General features: G+C 36.6%; 1 protein-coding gene across 4 annotated transcripts; it reads right to left on the reverse strand.

Moving 5' to 3' along the window:
• Positions 1-1608: 1608 nt before the first annotated feature.
• Positions 1609-16305, reverse strand: LOC127629298 (tumor protein D54-like). Of its 4 annotated transcripts, XM_052106457.1 has the most exons (9): positions 16073-16305; positions 13799-13950; positions 13495-13643; positions 10127-10174; positions 6816-6917; positions 4741-4767; positions 4328-4369; positions 2825-2873; positions 1609-2736 (listed from the first exon to the last, which is right to left on the reverse strand). In XM_052106457.1, exons 1-9 carry the CDS (start codon positions 16089-16091, stop codon positions 2650-2652), a joined length of 675 nt encoding a protein of 224 aa, XP_051962417.1. In that variant the 5' UTR covers positions 16092-16305; the 3' UTR covers positions 1609-2649. The 4 variants fall into 4 exon arrangements, with proteins under 4 accessions (XP_051962417.1, XP_051962418.1, XP_051962419.1 ...); XM_052106458.1 differs by lacking the exon at positions 10127-10174; XM_052106459.1 differs by lacking the exons at positions 4328-4369; positions 4741-4767.
• Positions 16306-17185: the final 880 nt, after the last annotated feature.

Below are 17185 nucleotides of genomic sequence, written 5' to 3' on the forward strand. Positions count from 1 at the left end.
GGATAGGCTAAAATGGGTAATTTAATTTATTATTTTTAGTCATAATTCGTCATTAATTCGTATTATTATTTTTTTTACATTTGTGAGCCTAAACAGAATATTAGACAAATAGATTATTTACAATTATTAGACCTCTGTTTTGTTTACCCATACAAAATTAACCATGTTTTCACTGGTTTAACCGTGATATTAGTTAAACCATATTTACCACACACTATTACTTTAATAAAACCATGGTTTCTGTGGAATCGATATTTTTTGTGAGAGGATCGATATCTTTGATACAACATTCGATACTTTAGGACCGATCTGCCCACCCTTAGTAACCGGTTCGAACCAGCCAAAACAAGGACGGCAAGACTTATGATTTAATGCTGAAAGGTCTAGAAGGGAACGAAAGAGAAACATTCGACCTTCAACTCATCATATGCAAAAATACATCATTACACAAGCTCGGTTTCGGTTAGGATTCGGTCCTCTCACCGCCGCGGTCTGGGTTCGATTCCCGGTCAGGGAACAAATGTTTTATTATTTTTCACTAATCTGACCTTTTGCTGACATCTCAATGATCTGAATATCATTACAGTAACATACTGTTCAAAGCCTTAAAAGCGTTAATGTAATATAATTTACATTTTAGCTATTTTTAGGCTATTATTTTGATTCACTTTGGATCAGAACTGACTCCCTTTTTGGTAATCATTGTAAATATACAGATAGACTGAAGCTGATGTTTGTGCTTTTAGCCATAAAAGGGCGGTTCGGAGATATTAGATAACGCAAAGTATTACATGCAAACACACTAATTTATAAACAATTTCAAAATATGAGGCAACTGCATAGTCGAGTTTTTCGGTTTTACAGTAATTATTTTAAGCTTCTTAGAATATTTACTAGTTTGAGCACATAACGCGCTTCAGTTTAATGTTTGTTTTTTCATCTGAATGCAGTTTAAGTGTTCATACACTAAATATATTATCTTTCCTTCTTAACAATAAATAAAATTTTATTATTGACAGTTCAATTAATATTGTTTTAATTATCATTGTTAAATCAATAGTGTTTATGCCACATTGGAAAGTTAGTTTCACTTGTACAAAAGTTAATCTAGTTCATTGTACATCTAGTTATGCCAATAAATCCCATTTAATTCAATTGAATGTGTTACACTGACAGTTCAATACTGCCACCTACGGGCAGATTTACTCCACTACGATTATATAAAAAACACGCGATGGGAGAAACATGCCATCCGTTGTTCCTGGCAGGTTACTCATATGGTTACGATCTGGGTGAGGGCGTGGTTAGGGCATTTGCTGCCTGCCAGGAACAATCTGTAGCCCCTACGTACAATGGGCAAAAAAAAAGCATAGGACAAATAAGAAACTACACACCATTTGAAGGAATGCTTTATTGATAAACAAACATAAATGAGAATTATTACACCATTGATTTAAAAGAAAACGATCTGAGCCATTAATTCTGAACAGCTAGCATCAGATCCCTAATTTAAAGCTATGGTGCCTGTTACCAAAACAACAACCTGCCCCTATTACTGATGTATACTACTTGAAATAACAATAATAAAAGTTCTTTCCCTCTTAAATGTTCATTACATAAAAAATAAAAAAAACATATGCCAATAGTGAAATATAATCCAATATCTTTCAGGTTAAAAGTGACTGTGCTACCATACAGAAAACACTAGTGTCCACTTCTGCTGGACAAATAAACAAATGCTGCTAAATAAACGGAGCTGACACAAAAGGCCTTACTCAGCCTTTAACATTTTGGGTTAACGCACATAAGAGCAAGAGAAACATTTTTTGTCATTTCTTAAATTGTGACACTTGTGATGTGCTAGTTTTGTATGACACCAAACGTCTCTGGCATCTGCAATCTGGCATCCATAGCATGGCACAAAGCAAAGGATCATCATTTCTGACATCAACACAGCATAAATAAAACATTCCCATGAATCCAAAAATTCAACTGAGCGAGAACAAGAAACAGCAAAAGGTACAAAGAGGATAAAGAGAAAAAACAACTTAATGTAACATGTCTATCCAGCAAAAAAAACAGATTGATCAATATAGTGCGAGCGTAAGGCCGACTGAGAAGGTCAGACATTCACAAGTGTACAGCAAAGCATTGCTTCACATTGTACTGAGAGTAGAAAATGACTGGACTGAATGCTCAGCAGCATAAAAACCTGCAGCTTTTTGTTTTTCATATATGTCCGATATCCTCCCCTTTCAGGTTTAAACGTTGCATCTTTATTTTTTTACCCCCCTACCATCTGGTGAATGCTGCTTGGCAGTATTGTTTCAATATAGATATTTATATTCATATATAGATAAAAGTTATGTAAAAACATTATGCAAAGCAGTGTAAAATAGTTTCTAATACGAAATGATTCAACATTGTTCTTTTTTTTTTGTACAACCTGTGATCATTTCATGGCACTGTACTGTGTATTTTTAATGGAGAGATGAGGCAAGCACATGCTAGCAGTAGATGGAGGGGTGTCAGTGAAAGGAGGGATAAAATAATTGAGAGAGAGAGAGAAAGGGAGGGACAACTGAAGCGTGGGTGTAGTCAGGAGTCACAAAGAAATGAGATGAGTGTTTAAGTCAGCAGGGTGGGCTCTCAGAACAGGGCATTGTCCTGCACTGGGTTCGACTCGTTCGGAGAGTGGTCGCTTTCACCATTGGCTTTTCCTCCAACCACCTTGTGCTGAGAACACGGACACACAAAGAAAGATCAGGGAATTTGTAAGGCACCAGCAATGGCAAATCCAGATATTGGTAAGGGAAAGCCTAACCTTGATATTTCCAACTTTGTCCTCAAATGATTTGAAGGTTGAAGAATTTCTATTAAACAAAACACACATTATTCCCAAAGGTCACAATGGAAGGTGCATTGCAACGTATTAGACAATTCATTAGGCAAAGGAAATATAAATGGCAGTTAAAAGGTTATAAGGTAAAATGCCAAATGCCTTCAATAGGTTTGGGTAAAAATATTGAATTTCTGATTAATTGTGATCATCATTTGAACGAACCCAATAATGATTCTTAATATCCCAAGATAGATCATTTACTTTTAAGTTTTAATAGTGTTAATTATTATATATGTTAAATAACTAGCAATTAAACTTGCCCTGTTATTCACGGTTTAAAGTTAGATTTTTGTAATGCAGGACTACCAAGTTAGAAGGTTCCCATTTAAACATAAGCTGAGAGAGAATTTCTTTCATAAGCAAGCCAAATGAACGCAACAACTGAAATAAACCCAAATTAATTTAGAATCTATTCAAATCACATCAAAATAAAACAGAGTGCTTGCAGTGAATCAAACTGGGAAATCTATATCAATACACAACCCTAATGACTTCACACTTTTACAAAGCTCTATAGAAAGACTCAATCAAGAGATGTATATTTTTTTCCCCAATTAAAAAAAGTTATTGAAACATTTACACTGCATTACATTTAAATGGATATTTCACCCCAAAATTTAAATTCCCTCATTAACTCGCCCTCATGCAATCCCAGATGTGTATGACTTTCTTCTGCAGAACATAAACATTGATTTTAATGAAACAATTTCAGCTCTGTAGGTCCATACAATGCAAGTGAATGGGTGCCAAAATTTCGAAAATTTCCAATATACACATAAGGGCAACATAAAATACTCCAGACGATTCTGGTGGTTAAATCCGTGTCTCCAGAAGTGATATGATAGGTGTGGTTGAGAAACAGATCAACATTTAAGCCCTTTATTAACTATAAATATCCACTTTCACCCGTTTCTTTTGTTTTTTGCTGATTTGCATTATTTGTGCATATCGACACCTACTGGGCAGGCAGGAGAATTAATAGTAAAAAAAAAAAAACTTAACTATTGATCCGTTTCTCACCCACACCTATTGTATCGCTTTTGAAGACATTGATTTAACCACTAGAGTCTTATGGATTACTTTTATGCTGCCTTTATGTGCTTTTTTGCACTTCAACAGGTTTGGCCACCATTCACTTGCATTATATGGACCTACAGGGCTGAGAAAGTCTTCCTTTGTGTTCAGCAGAAGAAAGAAACTTGAATGCAAATATGAGAGTAAATGATGAGAGAATTTTCATTTTTGTGTGAACTATCCCTTTAAATGTATTAATTTACCAGACAATTGTATCCTAAACAACTTACAAATGAGGAATGGTACAACAAAAGTGATTTCATACCAATGATAAGCTAACATCTAAATGTCCAATAAATTAGAAAAAGTTTGAGTTGGGTGACAAAGTAGTAGTCTACCCTAATACTTTACCTCATAGTTGGCATACTTATTGAATGGCGAATGGAGTAATTACTTCGAAAGCATTAAAGGGAGAAAGAGGTGCGAATGTTAGCAAGCAGGGTTATACCAGAAACTTACTGTTTATACATCGGTGATATTTACAACACATCCCGTAACATCTAACGGAAACGTGCTCCAGAATCTCATCTTTAAATCACATGATCATGCAAAAGCAAGTAGGAATCAAAATATTCATGACTTAGAAGTTAAAACAACATTAAAAGCATATTCAAACTAATCTTAATTTTTGAGTCTTTCAAAATTAAATTGGCTTGGTATTAAAACAGAGCTCTATATATAAAGTATGACATATGGGTGCGGGATTCTACTTTATGTGTATCAATTATGTGACGAGTACCAAATATGACATTGGTCAGTCTTACCCAAAAGAGTTAGAGAAAGGGAGAGCTCTGTAGACCAAGCAACGGCAGCAAATAAAAGGAAAACGGGGATACAAAATCAATCAGGATGGGTGTTAGACATCAGGCATGACTATGGCAAGCAGAAAGAACTAAATACATTTATTATAAATAATGATAAACAGGACTATTGGATGAATCCACTAGTTTATCAGACTGTTTTAGAAAGATGCTGTTAACTGATAAATACAATAAGATTATGTGGCTAGAGATGTAATAATTATTCTAAAGAATGAAGGATAAGGTTTGGAGGGACTGAGCAGCGGAGCGGTTACAGATAAAAACAGGACTGGATCTTTTGATATGATGAATGGAGCTTTTGAACTGTTAAAGTAAGCTATTAGCTCCTCTCTATACTGTAATGGAGAGTGACTAATGGAGCATCTAATGATTTTGATTCTGATAGTTGATACAGGCCCTCTGCATACAGGAATACGGAGTACCCATTATGTACAGATCAAGCTGACCAATCTAAATGCACATATAATGCAGTGCTTCTCAACTGGTTTTGCTTCAGACCCAGATTTTACATCGGATAAATAATGCAAATACTCACAACACCAACATTTTTTAAATCGCATGGAGGTAAACAAAAATGTCCTTAAATCAAACATTGAAATTAAGCAATTAATATTGCCATGAACCTCATTAGCCTACCAAAATGGAATCCAATGAAATTAACATGACAAATTTGTCTTTCAAATATGCCTTGAATTTAAATGGTTTGATTATATCTGCAACAAATAGTTAATTGCATAAAAAACACACTGTGTTCGGTCATATTTTCTTTATCCATTACTAGTTTTGTTCATGGTTTTCGATGATAGGCATATGCCACTCAATCTGTCAATGTTGACATCTTCCTAACTTAGCCATCTTCTACCAAGTGACAAATTAATTTTGCACCAAAACACTAAAGATCTTGATTGGATGAATGCCCTTTTGCATCAACAACAAAAGAAATGGGAAGCATTTTTGCTTCCTTTTCAAAGAACGTTAAGCCTATGTTATTTGCATTTTATTATTTGCATTTAGCATAGTTTTCCCCCTGTCCGTGACCCTATCAGAACTGTCCTGTGGCCCATTTTTGGATCCACTGATCTGAATAATATTGCAAAACAGTCCTCCATCAATCGCACTTATTTTCTTCAGCCATCTGTTTGTATTAGAGGTGGGGAAGAAAGTTAAATAAATGTGTGCAAATAATGGCATGAACAGGAAAGGCAAAAGCTGTCAAGTGAATCATCACTAAACAGCCGAATGCAGTTGATGTTGGAAGTGGCTTTGCTGAGACATTAGACTGCATTACCACTCCTTTCTGTTAATCAGGGTTTCAGAGTGATTGATGAATGGAGGACAGCAAAGCAGTGGATAAATAACCAAACAGAGCAGGGATGTTCAAAAGCCATAGACATGAAGACAGAGCAGGCATGTGATGCAGAATGTAGCACACACACAAAATGCTGTTTAAGATAAATGACATGCAATGACGATACAACGTGCACACCAATGACACAGTTAGACAAAACAATTGCACAATAACAAAAGGAACTATAGGTTAATAACAGTCCATATTCAAACTACATAGGGAAAAAGTGAATAAAAACAAAAAGACATGCGCCAGACATTTAATATTGTGGGGGCAAAAAAAACAATATGCTCATGTAGTTAATTCATCAAGTTTATATAAATATATAACATATTTCATAATATTCTATTCTAGGCCTTTCTTTGTTATGCGTTTAGCACCTTTGGAGACACCACAATAATCTGTTTGCATTTAAACATTTGCTTTCAAATGTAAAATTCATTTGAATTAATTGATTCAATTGAACCATTTCATATAAATGGCCAACGTACATGGGTGGTTAGAAAAAAAGCCTTCATAAAGGTTCAAAATCAATTCCAGGGGGCAAATATGTAGAATATATAAATAATAATAATTTCTAGCACTGCTGCAGTCACACACTGTAATGTTTAGGACAGAATAAGAGTTCTGGAAGAGGAAGAATGGAGATTGACATTTTGACTCATGTTACCTCATGTCCCCCAGTTTCCTGCTGATGGCTGTGCCCACGGTGGTGAGGGCAGCCGATGTCTTCTGTCCAGCCTGAGACAGTGTTTCCTGAGTCTTTTTATACCTGGAAGAGGAACAGAGCAGAGAGAAGATGTGGGAGAGAGAGAGAGAGATAGAGAGATAAATAAAGGGTGTGTCATGAAAACTCACTTATGTCCATTAACTTATAAAGACCCTTTTAGATGCAAGTAAAGCAGTTCTCAAGGAGTTAAGTCAACCAAACTTGAAAACAAAAACCCAGACAATAAGAATACCTAGTTCGATACCTGTAAATCAAATAACTGTTAGTCCTTTCACTAGATAGCAACTTATATACAAGAAATAGTCTCTTAATACACACACAGAGAGAGAGAGAGAGAGAGAGAGAGAGAGAGAGACATCCACATCTCCAGCAACTGCGTTTCACACTACTAAAAAAGTAATAAGACACGGTAGCTGCAATATCACCATTAATTTCCATTCACCAGCATGTCTCTACAGTTCTACCGATCAACAAAATAGACCCCATATCTAAAAAGCCCCAAACATAGCAAACCACCATGAAGTAAGTACTCCCTACATGGTATTAAAGGGATAGTTCACATGAAAATTGTCATAATTTACTCCTCTTCATGTTGTTCCAAACCCATTTTACTTTCTTTCTCCCATGAAACACAAAAGCAAATGTAAGGCAGAAAGACATCCTCAGTCACCATTCACTTGTTTTTTTATATATACAGGTGAAACTCGAAAAATTAGAATATCGTGCAAAAGTTCATTCATTTCAGTAATTCAACTTAAAAGGTGAAACTAATATATTATATAGACTCATTACAAGCAAAGTAAGATATTTCAAGCCTTTATTTGATATAATTTTGATGATTATGGCTTACAGCTTATGAAAACCCCAAATTCAGAATCTCAGAAAATTAGAATATTGTGAAAAGGTTCAGTATTGTAGGCTCAAAGTGTCACACTCTAATCAGCTAAACACCTGCAAAGGGTTCCTGAGCCTTTAAATGGTCTCTCAGTCTGGTTCAGTTGAATTCACAATCATGGGGAAGACTGCTGACCTGACAGTTGTGCAGAAAACCATCATTGACACCCTCCACAAGGAGGGAAAGCCTCAAAAGGTAATTGCAAAAGAAGTTGGATGTTCTCAAAGTGCTGTATCAAAGCACATTAATAGAAAGTTAAGTGGAAGGGAAAAGTGTGGAAGAAAAAGGTGCACAAGCAGCAGGGATGACCGTAGCCTGGAAAAGGCCATTCAAATGTGTGGGGGAGCTTCACAAGTAGTGGACTGAGGCTGGAGTTACTGCATCAAGAGCCACCACACACAGACGGGTCCTGGACATGGGCTTCAAATGTCAAACGTCTTACCTGAGCTAAAGAAAAAAAGAACTGGTCTGTTGCTCAGTGATCCAAAGTCCTCTTTTCTGATAAGAGCAAATTTTGCATCTCATTTGGAAACCAAGGTCCCAGAGTCTGGAGGAAGAATGGAGAGGCACACAATCCAAGATGCTTGAAGTCCAGTGTGAAGTTTCCACAGTCTGTGTTGGTTTGGGGAGCCATGTCATCGGCTGGTGTTGGTCCACTGTGCTTTATTAAGTCCAGAGTCAACGCAGCCGTCTACCGGGACATTTTAGAGCACTTCATGCTTCCTTCAGCAGACAAGCTTTATGGAGATGCTGACTTCATTTTCCAGAAGGACTTGGCACCTGCCCACACTGCCAAAAGTACCAAAACCTGGTTCAATGACCATGGTATTACTGTGCTTGATTGGCCAGCAAACTCGCCTGACCTGAACCCCATAGAGAATCTATGGGGCATTGCCAAGAGAAAGATGAGAGACATGAGACCAAACAATGCAGAAGAGCTGAAGGCCGCTATTGAAGCATCTTGGTCTTCCATAACACCTCAGCAGTGCCACAGGCTGATAGCATCCATGCCACGCGCATTGAGGCAGTAATTAATGCAAAAGGGGCCCAAACCAAGTACTGAGTACATATGCATGATTATACTTTTCAGAGGGCCGACATTTCTGTATTTAAAATCCTTTTTTTTATTGATTTCATGTAATATTCTAATTTTCTGAGATTCTGAATTTGGGGTTTTCATAAGCTGTAAGCCATAATCATCAAAATTATATCAAATAAAGGCTTGAAATATCTTACTTTGCTTGTAATGAGTCTATATAATATATTAGTTTCACCTTTTAAGTTGAATTACTGAAATGAATGAACTTTTGCACGATACTCTAATTTTTCGAGTTTCACCTGTATATAATATATATATATATATATATATATATATAACGTATATATAAACATGCAATGAATGTAAATGGCGACCAAGGATGTCATTCTGCCTTACATTTACTTTTGTGTTCCACAGAAGTCACGTGGGTGTGGATTCATGGAACAATGTCAGGTTGAGTAGATCATTTTTGGTTGAACAATCCCTTTAAAGGGATACTCCACCAAACTATGAAAATTCATCATTCACTCACTCTCATGCCATCCCAGATGTGTACGACTTTCTTCTGCAGAACACAAACAAAGATTGTTAGGAGAATATTTCACCTCTATAGGTTCATACAATGCAAGTAAGTGAATAATGACCAAACCTTACAAAAATCACATAAAGGCAGCATAAATGTAATCCATACGACTCCAGTGGTTAAATCCCTATCTTCCAAAGAGATCTAATCGACTTTGGGTGAGAACAGACAAAACATTTAACACCTTTTCCACTGTACCTCTTGATATCAGCAGTCTCCTTGGCAATCGTGTTTTCAAGCTTGATTACACTTCTTAGCGCCACATAACGCTCTGTGCATGCGTCAAGCACTAGGAAGTGTAATCTAGCTTGATATCATGATGGCACCAAGAGACTGCAATGGCAAGATGTACAGTGAAAAGGAGTTACATTTTGGTCTGTTCTCACCCAAAACCAACTGTATCACTTCAGAAGACATGGATTAAACTGTATGGACTAATTTTGTGCTGCCTTTATGTGCTTTTTTGGAGCTTCAAAGTTCTGGTCACCATTCACTTGTATTATATGGACCTACAGAGCTGAGAAATTCTTCTAAAAATCTAAATTTGTCTTCAGCAGAAGAAAGTCACAGAAACACATCTGGGATGGCATGAGGCTGAGTAAATGATGAGAGAATGTTCATTTATTAGGTGAACTATTCCTTTAATGAGACAAAGAAACAAATAAAGTTACAAACAAAAACACGAAAGCAACCTTTAAATATATTCAAAATTAACAAAGAATGGAATAACTCACACTTCAGAGCTGGCAATGTCATCCAGAGTGGCAGAAGCTGAAAGATATCTACAAACAAACAGGGTAATACGTTCAAATCTCAACTCTCACAGAGAGGATGTGCACGTAGATACAACTTAAAACATTATGTATAATTCAGTTATGGAAAACAGATCCAACCATACAAGCAGAACAAAGTGGAGTTGTACAGCCAGCAAAACTCATGTGCTCAAATGAAATATGTGAGTAAATCTGGTAGGAGCTTTCAAGCACAAAGTCACAGTAAGCTAAAAACAAAGACACTGCTCAACGTCCATGTAATAAAACTGCATGAGTTATTGGGGAAAACAAGAAGCATGAAAGCGCAGAGAGGATACTGGCAGGTGAACACTGATGTAAAATTCATGACCGCAGTACTAAGTGCACAAAACAGCACTGGTTTCTAAATGCATCCACATGGTCACCATATCTGACCATGACAAAACTTCTCTTACACTTACACACACACTTACACAAACATTCTGTAGACATCCGTCTCTTGGTGTGATTGTAACTCACCGAGATTGTGTAAAGTGGGAACTGAAAGATCTCTCACACACTCGTGATACAGCAGTCAGTCAGACAAGTTCAATTCTTAACCTATATTTATACATCTAAACTACAGCTGAAGAATGAGATACATTAAAAGAACCAGAATGAATGTTACGCTACATTTATGTCATGATGGAATCACATTATGAGTTTCTGACTTGTAATTACCGTTCACTTTTTTGTCAAACTTGTAATTGCAATTTTGGAATGAAAATGGGAATTTTATGAAATCTCTGGCTTCACTTAACTGACCATTGTGATGTCATGTAAAAACAAACAAAAAAATAAAATGGCAGTGGGTTCGAGAGTAAAAACCTGTTAGTTACATCTAACCTCATTTCTGTTTGAAATTACATTTTATTCTATCCAGTATAACCTGATGAACTTTTCTGATGAAGAAAAACAAATGGCAAGGATAAAGAAAGATTTTATATATCTCATGGGTGCAACAGACTAACACCACAACGTAACCACCTACCAAGCTGTTTAGCTTGTTGTGAATTTGAGGTATGCTGTTCAATGCATAAGCTATATTTGAAGCATTATCAATCTAATTGAAATGTGGTCAGTATGGCACAAAAAACAAAAAACAAGTTTTCTCCTGAAATACACCATTTTGTGGTGAGATGTCAGGGGCGAGTTCTGGAGTCTAAAATGCTCTGTCCCTTCAGTCTCGAGTGTAGGTGAGAGGAATTCATGCATTAACAGCAAATACACTCTGGAGACATGCCATTGCGCTCAAACACTCACATATCACACCCTGTAACCTTCTCATTCCACTAGCCCAGCCTCTCTGTCACTGTCACAAAGCTAAAAAAAACACAGACACGGTTATGTGCTGCACAAGCAGAGCTGAATGGGCTGTTATAAAAGAGAAGCAAGCCGTTACTGCTAATCTTTATTATGATCATGACATATGTACTCTGAATAACAACAGATCAATAACTTCCCGACAGACTGAGTAATGGCAGACTGCCAGGTACATTAATCTGCCAATATTGGTCCATTTTGAGATAATTGGACAACAACTGGGCCTGATTAGTCAATTAGCAGAAGTGGTCATCCTGCCTACTGTAAGTTCCAACAGCCCCTTCAACCTTTTTGTTTTCAAATAGTTTTTCTGTGAAACAAAATCTGCACTGCCCAAGCTCACAAGAAATTTTATATTTATTGAAACGTTGCAGAATTTCAGTCTTTTTTGTGACCTTCATTAGGCATAAAAGATGCATGACCAAACATTGCCATTTCAATAAATACTGAAAATGTTTGCGGTAAATATAAGTGTTCATTTAAAGTCAATAATTTAGTGAACATATTATTTGCTATTATTAAATTGTGTTATATATCAGTATAATATTGATACAATTCATATTATATAATAGTTTAATGCTTTTTAGTAGTTTACATCCGTTATCCAACATTTTGTCATACTCTTTAAATGAACACCTTTTGTTTGTCTAAAACCCAGAAAGTTACACTTAACAAATGGACATGAGCACATCAGCTAGAAACAAAATGAGTGATTCATGAAGAATTTGGACCACAATACTCCCACAGAGTCTTTTGAATCCCAACTGCATTTACCAACTGATAAAACAATTAAACTGAAGGACTTTCAAGTGACAGCTTAGATGCCTGTCTCTAACAGAGAACATTGGTCATTTCCACTCCCTGGCAGTCAAGAGATTTTTCTAATGCTTTCCTGTAGTCATGTACAATTTTACAGAATAATACAAATGGACACCTATGAGTCTTTAACTGAAAGGAATAGTTCACCCAAAAATTAAAATGATCATTTACTCATCTCCTCAGGCCATCCCAGATGTGCATTTCATTCTTTCTTTCTTCTGCAGAACACCTGCAGAAGAAAGAATATCTCATCTCTATAGGTCTATACTGTACAAGTAAATGGTGGCCAGAACTTTGAAGCAATACGACACCAGTGATCAAATCCATGTCTTCAGAGATAATATGATAGGTGTGGGTAAGAAACAGATCAATATTTAAGTCCATTTTTCACTATAAATCTACACTTTCACTTCAACATTCTTTTGGTTTTTGGCAATTCACATTATCTGTGCATATCACCACCTACTGGTCAGGGCTGGTCAAAGGTGGACAGTTATAGTAAAAAAATGACTTAAATATTGATCTGTTTCTCACCCACACCTATCATATCACTTCTGACGACATGGATTTAATCACTGGAGATGTATGGATTACTTTTATGCTGCCTTAATTTGCTTTTTGGAGCTTTAAAATTCTGGCCACCATTCACTTGCATTGTATGGACCTACAGAGCTGAAATATTCTTCTAGGAGAAAGAAAGTCATTCCCATCTGAGATGACATGAGAGTGAATAAATGACATGAATTTTCATTTTTGGGAGAACTATTCACTGAAGGGTGATTTCCAGCAACATAAAGCGAGAGGAATGTGTGCAAGCTGGTGGAGAGCACAATGAAGGCTGGAGTGGATTAGTTAGAATGGTTTCAGTAAAAGAAAAAAAAAAAAAATTCTTCCACTGATGGTCTCAGCTATCAGCTTGCAGCTACAGGATTTGCCACAATACAGAGTCAATACCCATTTATACTGCCACTTCAATAAACCTCTGAATTCTAAAGCATAGGAATGGAATTGAAAATATTACACAACACTGCCAGTGCAGTAAGATGCATGTGCAGGGTTTATTAAAGGATTTAGGGTTTGGCTTTTTACGTGGCAACCCAGAAGACTGTACCTGTTTCTTCTTGGGTTTGAGTAAGCGAGAGGGACACACAGAGAAATGGCATACTTACGCATTTGAGGTCTGGACGTCCTGCCAGCTTTTGGTGATGTTCTGTTTGAGCTCACTCAGGGGGCTCAGGCCCAGTTTACGTTTCAGCTCAGCTGCGTGGCGCTCTTTAGCCGACAGAACCTGCCTCAAGGTGTGGATCTCTTCCTCAACCTGATATGAGGATAGTATAGATTCTTTGGAAATACAGACAAACTCAAAATTGCAAAAAGCTCTATGACTGACTTCTGATAATAATAATACATTTGAACACATATTGGAGATTATTCAGGATGGGAATGCAGTGTTGGATGCATTATAGGGTTTACCTTGGTGAGTTCCAGTCTCAGTTCCTCGGCCTCCTCCTCTGTTAGACCTGGGGGGAGAGTCACTGGATTCACAGCCACTGCCCCTCTCTCTTCTGGCACATCTGAGAGAGAATCAGTGCCCAGGCCTTTATGTGGAGAATTCAAATTGATGTCTGTAGATTGAAAGATAAAGAGTGGGTGTGTTGAGTGATGCAAGTTAAAGTATGTCATTTTTATGACACTTATATATATATATACACATATACATACACACACATACATACAGTATAGCCAATATAGCTTTTCCTGATATATTTAGTTTTTTTCAATATAAATAGAAAAACAAGTTATTTTTAGTTAAGTAAAGGATAAACAACAATCAGTTAGTTGTTATCACAAAATAAACCCAGAGAGGGTGGCCAGACCCCCAACAGGGAGCGGAGGGTCTTCTACTGTATCACTGAAGGGCTTTAATTTGTAAAAACAACCTGCTGACTGTATATTATCCCGCTTATTTTTACACGGCTGCTAACCAAAAGGACATTAAATAATTACATGACAATTTTTTTACGTCAATTATGTGAGAAGAAAGAGACAGTGGAGTCTCCAGAAACAGCTGAATTCTGCAGGTGTTTATATTGCGACAATGACCATCTAACTGCTCATTATTCCGCTTGTTACACAACACATTGCCAAATAAATGAACGTGAAAATGTATTTAAGCTGAATTTATCTTACTAGGTTACTCGTAGAGATCACAATGTGATACTAGTAGGAAAGACGACTTGCAATACCTGGATGACCAGTAAAATATCACTTCATCCCCAGAAGTGCGGTCATTATTTAGAAATATTTGACCGCTGAATGGCATGATTGATTTAATATTCCAGAGAGTATGTGGTAGCTAAAGTAATTAAAAGTTGTATTACAGAACATTAACAATAATAATAATAATAATAATAATCTATGGCATCTGTGGGATTAAAAACATTGTTTTTGCAATTCTGTTCCACTATAGTGTTGCAGAAATAAGAAACAATGCACAGCACCTTTAAAAAAAACAACAACAAAAAAAAAACAGATGGCAAACTAATGGTACCACAGAGACTCATGAGTATTTATCCAGTAACTCTCAACATATAACCACTCTTCAGTTTTTATGTAATTAGGAATGTACTTCTAAGACCAAAACTATAAGACACAAACAGCAGAGTAAGGAAGATGATCAGAGATTTCAGTGCAGTGACAAAATGCCTTACAGGAGTGAACATACAGTTTATGGCTGCAGCCTATTTCTCTATGTAACACCAGAAGGAATAGCAGAGATCATTTTATGGCCTTTAATTTGTCACCAAAGCAGTTATGCTGCTTTCATGGTCTCGTTTTATTCTTTTTAAATTATAGTGGTACAGAAATATATTAAATATTTTACACACATAATTTCTTTATAAGAGTACAGTCGATTTATCATTTGTGGAAAAAAGTGACAATTGCTTTACAAAAGTGGCACTTGAATTAAAGTGTTTAACAGACACACGTGCAAACAAATTATTAGATAAAATTATCAGTTAAAAGGTTTGAAACTGCACCCAATTTAGGACAGGCTGTGAGAGAGCGGTCACATGGCTGTGAGTTATATTAATGAGACGTGTCATCCAGTCCAGTCGCTCACTGACCCTAAACAGTCCATTATAACAGCACCACTCTCAGAGTAAATGGGACCGAAGCTTTTACCGTTTTAGACGGTAAAAGCTCTCTCAACACTTAAGAAACTAGTTATTTGCAAAAAAGTTAAAAGCAGCTATGGTAATCACGCAAGCCTGCAATCAATCGTGGTTCCACATTCATAGAGCTTCGGTTTACTTTTAATATGAAATGGGGAAATTCTTTCGGAAAATTAACAGAATACAGAGTGATTGGGATAGACTTTTAGGGATTTTCAAAAGGTACACACTAGTCAACACCGTATAAAAATTAAAAAGAAAAAAAAGAGTAACACAACCCTTTTAATCTTATTGATGGATTGTATTTAAATTAGATGAATCCAATATCAACACCAACTGCACTCAGTCTGGCTGGCTTTTAGTTCCCTGGTTCTACCTTACTGCTCGGTGCAGTAACCTGATCCCCTGCCCTGCCCTGCTCTCCCCTTCACCATCAGACATTCTCTGCGCCTGGGGATCCAGAGATAAGGCGTACCTAGAATTACACTGCATTACACGGCAGAGCAATTAGCTACATTGTATCTACTCCCATCAACAACTTATCGCGTTCGATTGTTTTGGTTCGGTTTACCTTGATTGGCGGAATCCATGTCGTCGAAAAATGTGTTTGTTTAGATCTTCAAAATGTTGTCTTGATAGTTACGCAATTCAGAGTGTGCACAAAAATATGTGAGGCGTAGATACGTGCCTTCTATCAAAACATCCACACACATACAAAAGAAAACGCAATCCGTGGTGACAAGCCAACACAAGAACACGAGTGATCAGCCAGCTCAGCTTGATGATCAGCCCAAGTTCGCTTTCTTTCCGGCGCGCTAAGATGACGTTTGGTGATTTATTTTCAACCAACAGAAATAGCCGAGAAAGAACTGGCTGATAGGAAAAAATGTGGTGGAGGACGGTTTCACCTTCAAATTACAAAATATAATGTATGGATTAACAAATGATTGCTGTAGGTTATTTGATTTGATTAATAACATTATATTATTGGCAAAATACTTTATACATAAATGTAGATTTCTTAAATCTCCTCCTTTGTTTATTATTTTCAAAAACGAATTAAAATACTTCTCAGATGCCCTCTCTAAAATGGAAAATCGATATGCATTAAAACTGTATAATTTGTTAGTTTTTTGTTTTTTTGTGTGTGTGTTTTTTTCTCCTTGTGTTGAGCCTTCCACACCTGTATTTTCTTGAAAATAACTGTTTTGTGCCATTTTGTTGTATTTAGATTTTGCATTTATATAATAATAAAAAAAAAGAAAAAAAGAAATAGCCGAGAAAAACAGGATGCCTGTCCCACTCTTTCATGTTGATTGAAAGATAAACCTAGCAGATCAATACATGAGCAACGCTTAACTTTCTCTCTCTCTCTCTCTCTCTCTCTCTCTCTCTCTCTCTCTCTCAATTTTCAAATAAATTTTTTCAATTTTAAAGTACTTTATTGGCATGATTGTTTTGTGTGACTGAAGTACATTAAAAGGCAGTAATTGGTTTCTGAGGGTGTGCAGCTCAAAAATGAATTTAGCTGCAACTGATGCATGATGTCCTCCCCCAGTAACACCAGCATCTGATCTGTTTCTGCTGAACTGGGAAACTGTGGCATGAGGTTTGAGAGTTTTGGTATTTCTCTCTCACCTCTGTAAATTACTCACAGTGAAGGAGAAAGTGAGTCTCTGTCTTG

Source organism: Xyrauchen texanus, chromosome 35 (genome assembly GCF_025860055.1).
Source record: "Xyrauchen texanus isolate HMW12.3.18 chromosome 35, RBS_HiC_50CHRs, whole genome shotgun sequence".
NCBI lineage: Eukaryota > Metazoa > Chordata > Actinopteri > Cypriniformes > Catostomidae > Xyrauchen > Xyrauchen texanus.

What these genes read in the sequence shown, in the direction of transcription:
- LOC127629298 (XM_052106457.1), bottom strand. An exon ending in GACGTCCAGACCTCAAATGC is followed by an intron (nt 10,175 to 13,494) that starts GTAAGTATGCCA and finishes GTTTGTTTGTAG; the next exon opens with ATATCTTTCAGCTTCTGCCA. An exon ending in GACATTGCCAGCTCTGAAGT is followed by an intron (nt 6,918 to 10,126) that starts GTGAGTTATTCC and finishes TTCCTCTTCCAG; the next exon opens with GTATAAAAAGACTCAGGAAA.